The sequence below is a fragment of the Primulina tabacum genome, chromosome 11, assembly GCF_025594145.1.
Source record: "Primulina tabacum isolate GXHZ01 chromosome 11, ASM2559414v2, whole genome shotgun sequence".
NCBI classification, from domain to species: Eukaryota; Viridiplantae; Streptophyta; class Magnoliopsida; order Lamiales; family Gesneriaceae; genus Primulina; species Primulina tabacum.
Genome location: NC_134560.1, coordinates 3,212,359 through 3,222,182, shown reverse-complemented (window position 1 = coordinate 3,222,182; position 9,824 = coordinate 3,212,359). Strand labels below are relative to the sequence as shown.

The 9,824-nt window shown below is 36.4% G+C and overlaps 1 protein-coding gene across 6 annotated transcripts; it reads right to left on the bottom strand.

Annotated features, from left to right (window-relative positions):
* Window positions 1–1,291: 1,291 nt before the first annotated feature.
* On the bottom strand, window positions 1,292–9,365 carry LOC142517765 (protein SEEDLING PLASTID DEVELOPMENT 1-like). 6 transcript variants are annotated; one of them, XM_075620193.1, is made up of 10 exons: window positions 8,825–9,358; window positions 8,277–8,491; window positions 6,899–7,049; window positions 6,008–6,199; window positions 5,097–5,259; window positions 4,787–4,995; window positions 4,538–4,714; window positions 4,218–4,340; window positions 3,130–3,497; window positions 1,292–1,501 (listed from the first exon to the last, which is right to left on the bottom strand). In XM_075620193.1, the coding sequence occupies exons 1-9, from the start codon at window positions 9,233–9,235 to the stop codon at window positions 3,189–3,191; spliced, it is 1,950 nt and encodes a 649-aa protein (XP_075476308.1). In that variant the 5' UTR covers window positions 9,236–9,358; the 3' UTR covers window positions 1,292–1,501; window positions 3,130–3,188. The 6 variants fall into 6 exon arrangements, with proteins under 6 accessions (XP_075476308.1, XP_075476310.1, XP_075476313.1 ...); XM_075620195.1 differs by lacking the exon at window positions 1,292–1,501 and having other exon boundaries at window positions 3,263–3,497; window positions 4,461–4,714; window positions 8,825–9,364; XM_075620198.1 differs by lacking the exon at window positions 1,292–1,501 and having other exon boundaries at window positions 3,263–3,497; window positions 4,543–4,714; window positions 8,825–9,360.
* Window positions 9,366–9,824: the final 459 nt, after the last annotated feature.

Here is a 9,824-nt window from a genome sequence, read left to right as displayed (position 1 = left end):
TCTTTACATCTCCAGATCTCCTAAACCCCGACTCCAACAAGCTCAAAGCTTTTCTTGTGTACTATTCTCTGACAGATGCCTAATTATTGATGTTTACTGCCATTTTTTAATCAACTTCAAATGGTATAGAACATTGCCATTCACACATGTATCAAATGAATATTAGCAAGTACTCTTTCGGTATCAATTGTATATTCAAAGACACGCAGGACGGATGGCGAGTAGGAAATATCAAATAGTTATAAAAATAATATATTGCAGCCATCGAAATTTACACCAACATGCCCAGTCAGAGTTGTTTGGCCTCTTGCAAATATTGAGGTCACCAAGCTTCGCTATTGGCTTCGACTTCCCAAGTTTCCTTTCTACAATAATCCAAAGTCAAGATATCCTACAGGGTCATGATTTCACTTGTGTTTGTTTCTATGTGCCAATGGTTGCATGTAATGATGAGAATCTAACCTAAGTTTGGCTTCTCTTAGGATTAGCTTTTGTGAGTAAACTACAAAAAAACAAAGGCCACTACATCCACACCACCTATTGCTTTTGATCTATTGGTGAACATCCAATTTCAGTTCTACTGATTGGAAAAAAACACTTCAGAAAGGCACTTCCAAATTCTTGCAGATATCATATGGATACTTCATTTCCTAATCTCTCTTTGTTCTGGAATACCATTCTTTTCGAAGATGTTCTACTTCGACCTCGACCCTTGAATACTAATTACACTTGCCCCATTATGCCACAAAAACATATTTTGACGGCCAAACTCATAATCAGGTGGCAAGTAGCTCAGAGTTAAAAGAATTTACGCGAGACGGCTGAATAGCCCCCTCGACCCTTTGAATCGTATCCTATATAACGCAAACCGATTAAGAATAAAGGTTCCTGGCGTCCCAGAGTCAAAAGGGACACAGACAAAAATAAATAAATAAATAAATAACAATACCCATTAGTTCCACACCATAAATATTGGATGACAGCTAAGGTGACGATGCTAAAAATAAACTAATTGGTATGATTAAACTAATCAGTCTCTCACGTCATTTGTTTATATACAAAAGATGAGTGCTCTAGAAAGCTTTCGTACTTTTACTATTAAGTGCAACACAATGAAATGAGTAAAAGCATTTACTATTTCTATTTCATTTGTAAACTATTTGTGCAATACAAAATGTACCATTTCGTCAAGCCTATCACACCTCAACTATAATTTCAGGGTTCACCGTGTATCGAGAAAAGAAAACCCATTGCAACAGCGTGCAAAATAAAACAAATTTTCCTTGAGCACCTCTCAATCACAACTTGGAATTGAATTAAACGAAGGTTTCATCTCACTTACATTCACATGATAACAATGCGTCAGATTACAATATACACAAAGTACCTAAAGAAATTAAATAAGTCTCCAAATGTGTATCTTTAATAAATCACACGGCATTTCAGCAACCTCGGCCTCGTGTGGATATTAATGTAGATGCCGACCATGCTTTCCCACCACCTAAAAAAGAATCGATATAAATATTGATAACAGGCCACAAACATCCATTTAACTATTCTTGCACTGATCAATATCTTTAAATGGTATTCATTTATTATTTCCGGTGTATAGATGAGCAATACATGCCCTTGAAATAAATTTATAAGTAAAACGATGCACACATATTATCTGGAGAATGGGTTTAGCCTAAACAAGTTCAAACTCAATAGAATTGCAATGTTGAGGAATCTTCATAATCAAAACAATCATGTAGCTGAACTTATCATTGAGAAGTTTATGAGTTATTGAAATTTAGTCCAGTGACAGAACGATTGGGGGAAGGGGCTAACGGCTGACATGAAAGCTAGTATTCGAATGCACGCTTTTAAAAAACAGGCAAAATTGTGCAGCTGGCTCTGCCTAAACAATTTTCAACTGACTGTGGAGTTGGTCTCCCATGTTTCCATCAATCTTCCTCTACAATATCCCCAAAAACCGTGTGACGGGGCAGCCCCACCACAGAAATGACTATACTCAGGGTAATAACAAAATGCCCAACTTTATCACTTATGGTTAATTCAAGTGATAATGACCATCTTCAGTTGCGCTAGGGACTGTAATCCAAATTTCACGTGTATATTTTTGTTTTAAAACTAAGTAACCTCCGTTATCGTAAATCTTGCATACATCACTGATTCTTCATGTCTATACATGTATTATCAATTATCAATGAAACTAGAATGGGGAATGAATAAAATGATGCAGCTGTCAAAGAACACATAATAATGTTATCCTTTACTTTTTAATATACATATTCAAATAGACTCCTTATAAAGATTTGACTATTAGGATATAAACAAATCAATAATCCCACATATTGCTACAATTGGGAAAAATAAGAGCACCAACTAAGAATAAAATAGTTGAACTTGAGTCGGACTTGATTAGATGTAGCACATTCAAACTAACACTGAAAAAGTAATCCATTTCTTTACGTAGAGTGCAGCTAAAGCCATATTATGCTCATCCTGTTACTTAAAATTGTCTTCAGAATTGTACAAATAAACCAAAAGGAAACTGAATTTATAAAACTACAATGTTTGTTCTCACTGGTCAAACCTAAAATCTGTTCTGTTTTATTAGTATGCATCATAATTCAGCCCATTATGTAACTATAGTGTGCTTCGTTAAGATTGCACAATCTAAGCTTTCTCGTATCACCCTTTCGATGTCAATTTTCATTGGAACATAACAAGTAAAAGTGTAGAACTTACGTCTAATACAAGAAACTAACTCAAAAGACTTGGTTTGTAACGTATGTCAAAAACCATTCACAATTTTTGTGTAGTTGAAGGATACTCATAAGTCATAACAGAACAACTCGAGAGGAAAATATACACAGAATTTAGTGGCTTGGAAATTTAGTTTCCACGGAAGCTATTTAAATTATAAGAAACAATTTTCATAAAGTGGCTATGAGAAAAGAGAATCAATTTAAGATGTTAACAAATGAAAAGTCTGGCTGAAAAATACAGTCCCAGAAAATGGCTGGAAAAAGGAGATGGAAAATGGTTGGAAAAAGGAGAAGCGGACCATAAAGATTTGGAATACTGCAGAGACCAGCTGATACATACAAAAGTAATCCATACCTGTGTTCTTGTAGTTCTTTACTTTGATCTGAAGGTAAAGGTCAAAAGCAACCCTCATTCTAGTCAGGGAGGAACGGTAATCTATCAACAAAGAAGATTGACCCATTGGATTCGTCATGTATCCCATGTAACAGCCCAATGTTCTTGGCATCATCATCATCCTCACTTCCAGAGATATCATCATCTATTTTACTTTGTAAAGGGAGGATTCGCATCCGTACACCAGTCTCAGATTCAACTCTTTCTGATGGAAGCTTGTACTTATGAATAAGATCCTTCTGAAGCAACAAGATATTTGATGGGCGGGGAAGTAGATCTACAGGTTCCCCTTTCGGAATCACTACTTGCTCAATTGCGATTCTTGCTTCCTTCACATATGAAGTCATCAATTTCTTGAGTCAACAAAGGTATATCTACGACCATTAAAATGCGATTTCATGCGATGAATAAGCTTCATTGTTTATAGATTTATGAGCGTATATGATTAATGCGGCCAAAGCACAGGAAACCCTTTTGTCCCTGTGCATGTTCCCAAACGTGAATTATTGTACACTATATTTTCAAAACTCAGCTCAAAGCACCAGTCATTCTTCATGCATATAGACTCCAGTCATCATTCTACTTAAACACTGTATGACATACAGGAATGAATGTTCATCGGTATTTTACAATACTGATCCACAAGGCAATGAATATGTTAACAGATATCTAAATTTATTCCATCATCCTGTAACAAAATTTCCAGTCAGAGCCATAAAGAATAATTTACCATATTTGACCTCTTTTTATTAACTTATCGAGATTGATTTTCTACATAAAATTCTTGACGTTAAAGGAAACAGCCAACTTGCTTTCGCTTTGTTGGTTTTGTCTCACATTTTTAACCCACCAAATATCAATTTTGGTAGAACCCACCAAATATCAGTTTCGGTAGAAGCCAAAACTTATCCTCGTTCCTTTTTTCCTAGGAACAATTCTTTATAGAAGAAGACTTCAGTTGTGAACATAACAATTAGAAACAAGCTTTATCATTATGCACCAACACATGCATGTAGCTTGGTATATCAGGAAACGGAAATTTAGTTTACCTCCAAAGCATCCATTTTCTCTGACTCATTCGTCTTGGTCTCGGATTCAAAAATTTCAAGACCATCAGCAAAATCCGACATGAAAGACTGTATTGTCTTGGTTAGCTGAGCCAGCGAGCTTGTCTACAGAGAGAAAGAGAAAGAAAGAGAAGAAAATCACAATCCAAACAAAATACATAGAGGAGTAAGAAGTGATTTACCAGAGAAAAATGGCAGGAGTTGAGATAAGAATAAGGTTTTTACTTAAGTTTCAGCTGTAACCATTGTCGTGTGTTGCAAGAAAAAACAGAAAAACCACATGATCTCTTTTTTATCTCCACCTTACAGATATAAGTGGGAATGCCTCGAGATCTAGCAGCAGCTTGAAGCCGAGAGTTCTTCTTGAACTTGGACTGTAATGCGATCAACACATCCGCTTCACTCATGTTGTCAGTATATTCAAAGGTATCATCTATCTCCAATTGTTTCATACCTTGAACCATACTTGCTTCTGATATCTATAATATCTGCTTGCAGTGTTAGTTCCATGTACAATAAGGATTTCATAAGATAAATGTGATGGTTCTTACCCCATAAAGAAATATACAGAGACCTTCCTTGTCTTCGCCAGAATTCTCGTTTGAGATCATGTCCTCAGAGAAAGGTTTAATATCACTCATATCTGGCATATGTTGAATCCAACTTTGACTTTGTGTCTCAGATAAGTTACAAGTTATTAACCCTGGTTCAACTGCATCTCCTACATTTATCTTCCGAAACTCAAATCTAGGATTACGGCCTACCAAATCAAAATACCAATAGCAACACATTTAAGATGGTACCATAAATCTGAAATGTAAAAAGTAACAAACATCTTTGTAAAAATAAAACCAAAAGAACCTGAAAGTACAGCATCTACTGTTGCTTCTAAATTACAATGGACTCGTAACTCTGTCTTAGAAATTATCTCCACCCCGCAACTAAAAGTTGATGGTCCTTTTCTCTCCAACACAGTTTTTTGAACACCTCTTCGATTTGCCTCTTCATCTCCTAACGTCACACTCTGAGGAAACAGTAGGGATAATGTGACATTGTACCGAAACAAAGAAAGATCTTGTAAATGTGGCTCATTCATTAATTCTTAAGCAAACTTCATCAACATGTATTATGTGCTTGAAATTAATCTAAAACTATGCAATTATAATTTTCGGCAACAATATGGTCTGGCCTTTCAATCAAGTTTGCAAAGAGTAAGCGTACAAAAATAGTAATAAGGCAACGGGCATAGACAAAATTCTAAAAGTTTCTGATAAAGGGCTTGACAATAAACTTTAAATTTTCATTTATGGTGGGTTGAGGACTGCAGGCAGGTATGAAGTGTCCTCATATGAAGGAAAAAGAAACGGTTTGACATCATACCATGAGACCTTGATGAAGCTTTTGTGATCTCTAAATCTAATTTACTTGAATCCAGCAAACATTGTTTGTGGATATCAAATGCAGAGGTGTTTTTAAGCATGAACATGTCTTCAGCTACAGGGTTTCGAGCCTCCTGAATATTTAGTTAGCTTATGACGTCAAACATCCACATGAACAATTAAGTAGGAATTCCCATCCGTGATTCCATCAAAAATGTTCTGCATTTGTCAACAGGAATTCGCAGCAAAACTACAGGATATCCCATTTTCTTGTGGTCCCTGATATTTTCCTACGAAATTCTGATCCGGTTTCTACCACTGGTGGTAGCCAAATAAAATCATAGGCATCAACAGAAGACAGGCATATTTTACTTCAAGTTCATCGGAGATTACCTGCACTCCTCCAACAAGCATCTCCAAAGCAGGATTCATTACTAAATTTTCAATAGTAACTCCATGAGCAGTTGCAACTAGCTGAATTCCACGTTGAGCAATAGTGCTTGCAGCCAAAGCTTCAAGTTTTGTGCCAATTTCATCAATCACAATTACTTGGGGCATATGATTTTCAACAGCCTCTATCAGCACCTATGAAATACAGAAATATTCAAATGTCATCTCTGCTAAAATATTTTGTCGCCCAAGAAAACTGCCATTTAGAAAATATAATGTTTGAACTCTAGAGATAGCAGAGTGCGGTGGAATGAAGAAAACAAAGCATTTGATGTGAAGGATTCATGTGGTTACCAGTTACAATGTACTCAAGTATTCTAAACTTGTTAAGCTCGTCAGCTTGGGATGTCGTTCATCCTTGAATCAAAACAAACTTTATCCGAAAAGCATGCTTCCAATTCTCACAATAATTCAACAAATGAAATTTAGCACTCTCGTTGCTACATCTTAATAAAATCACATTATATTTATTGTTTAAAGAAAATCCAAGTGGCAGTTGAGAGAATGTATTTCATCAAATTTTCACAAACTGAGCTACACAGTTAATTATCAGTTTTGAACCAGAATTTTGACATCCTAATGAATTAGCAAATATCTCAAAAACAGGTGTTCATCATCTTCCAAAAAAATGGAAGCAGTTGTTCATCCAAGTCCTTGAATCGATGATTAGACAACCACAAGACAGGAAAGAACGCACTTTTATGAATAGTCCTTGTTGTAGACCTAAGATATACCTTTCTCTCAAAATCAAATTCGTGTGTCCCAGAGTGAAAGACATTCTTCGAACAGACTTGTTATTTTCCTAGGCCATAGAATCAAAACACATTTCATTACCTTATGCTGTACATCCGAATGTGGCACTTGCATCCTACGAGCATTGCCTATTCCGGCATGAGGAATATCACCATCGCCACCAATTTCATTTGAGGTATCAACGATCATCACACGCTTCTTATACTCATTTGCTAGCATGCGAGCTATGTCCCTTAAAAGCAAGAGCAGAACAGACATAATTTTTCATGTTTGAACTAAATTGTTAGCAAGCAAATTTCTGCTTAATCGCAAGAGCAGAACAGACATAATTTTTCATGTTTGAACTAAATTGTTAGCAAGCAAATTTCTGCTTAATCAATTTCTATTTGCTTCAAGCATATAAATTTGTGTGCCAGCATACACTTTCAGGCTTCAGCCATGAAACATGGAAATATCCCAAGCACTGTTTTAGGATCATATAGACAGACTTGACTGGCTGGTAAATTTTTACGATTGTTTTAGAGCCAGTGGACGAATTTCAAAGACAACTAATAAAAACTAACTGTATTGGTAATCTAAACCCAGTTTAGGTTTAGTCCTAATTTCTACCTAATAAAAGCGAGTGGCAGAATTTCAAAGACTCGTCATTCTAATTTCTACCTCATAACGACATTGATTCTAACAAAAATAGGTTTTGGTGAATTGTATTTGTAATCTAAACCAAGTTTAGTCCTCCGACAAGGAATTCCGAAAAAGAGAGAGATAGAATGGAGAGGATCAAAGGAGGAAAGTAAGTGCAATTATTCACTTTCTTGAGAGAACATTTTTTTTAAAAGGAAAATGAAAATAAATTATTTGAAGATCGGTAACTGATCTGACTAGAGAAAAAATTCCCAGTTCAACAATCTTGTTTTCACCAACAGAAAGACATGTGGAGCCCTATCACTGATCACGAACAATTAAGATCGAGTACAGATGCTCATAAGTAGGAAAAATACTGATAGCCTCTAAAAGCATTCCCATTTCCTAGCTGTATAGCGTGTGCGAAAAAATAATGCATCAGAAGAGGTTAATCATATTAAGTGACAAAAGTACGCAATGCACTTTTAACAGAACGTTACAGTAGTCCGAACTCTGATAGAATTTATTAACTTTCAAACAACAATCAACAGTACAGAGAGCAATTGTTGCAATCGTGTGTGTTCAATTCTATTATAAACTGTGTGATCCATTTAATTTAAACAGCTCACAAGGAACGGACAAACGAAACTCATATATGATCGCTTGAAAATTTCAACATTGGGAGATATAAATCATTATTTGATGGTTAATTCCAATTAGTCAATTGAGATAAACGTGGATTCTAGTAAAATGTCTCATAATTCAAGGATTTGCACGCATATTAATTATATTAAAAGGAAAATAAACAAACCTTTCTGAAGAATATGGAGGTACTAACCTAATAATTGTAGTTTTTCCCACTCCTGGAGGCCCGATAAGTAACAAGGAAGCACCCTCCTTGACCAGATCACGCAATAAGTTGGCACTTCCTGACACTGCACGACCAACTCGGCAAGTTAAACCTATTATGGCTCCTTTCCGATTTCTAATTGCACTGATGCGGTGCAAGGTTCTGCTGATTCCTGCTCTATTATCCACTGCGAAATCACCAACCTGTAACAAGTAAGGTCAGCATCAGCAAACTGTGATATTTCGCTAATACGTTGTGTGGTATGGGAAAAAATCTTCACTCTTTCTTGAGCTACATGTCCTGATGTCCAGAATAAATAAAAGTTTATAATCAATAATGAAATGAGTGTAAAACTGAAAATGAAGAAGAAAAGCCAGGGGAAAGAACCGCCCCCGTAACAAAGCCAAGTCCACGCGGTATATCAATGACATGCCGTGACCACCGACCAGAACAAACGATCAAAATCTCGGAAAACCCAAAAAAGCATGACTTGAGCGTTCTCGCCCAGAAAGAAAAAAGAGGAAGCATCAGCTTACCTGTGAAGTTGCGCGTTGAATATCCTCAGCAGTTATCGGGTGATCTGACAACACGAAATCCCCCGAGGGAAACCTGGCCAATGGCTTCCGGCCCAAGTCCATGACAACCTCGATCAGAAACCGGCGCTCCCGATGCTCGGTCACCTTCCGCCTCATCTCCTCCGGTAAAATATCCAGCAAACGTCCCAGGTCCACATTAAAATCTTCATCATTAAACGTTAAGTTGTAAGAAGAAGACTGGCGTACCAATGAGTGCACACGAGTAGAGAACGCGAGGTTTCGGGCCGGATCAATACCCGACCCGCGTAAAGTTCTCACAGATTGGCCGCAGTAGAGGAGGGAGGTGATAATTCGGGTCGGGTTAACGGGAGGCTTGAGGTGGAGCAAGGGAGGAGAGCAAATCATTGGCATAGGTACTTTGGTTCCGGCATTGGGGGAAGTTCTATTTGCCAAGATTACACTCCATTTGTGGAGCCAGCAAATTCACAGAAACTGATGGATTTGGGCTTGAAGCCCGTGTTTCCATTTTCAGCCCAATAAGTACAAATACGTATAAATTATAACGCTTTTTCCTGTATGTAGAATTGAGGCCCAAAATAAAATTACTCATGTCCAACATACCCAAACAAATTTACCATCTTTGGAAGATTCATTTCAAATCTAGTTTGAAAAGAAGTCTCGAGTTCAAAACATAATCATAACAAAGCTCTTTCTCCATCTTAAAAAAAAAAATATATATATATATATATATAAAACCCACTGGGCCGAAAAAAAAAGTTCTTTTTAAAAAATCTGATGACATGAGATATTTATTTATAAGAAAATATTTGATTGTGAGATTCTGAGATAAGACAGAAACCTTCCATCAATGTTGAAAGAGCTGTTTCATATAAAAGTATTAAATAGATGGAGATTGTGTGTTTCATATGTAGGTATTTGTATTCAGTGTTATAACATCATAGCAGACGAACATACAACAGAATAATATAATTTATAACGC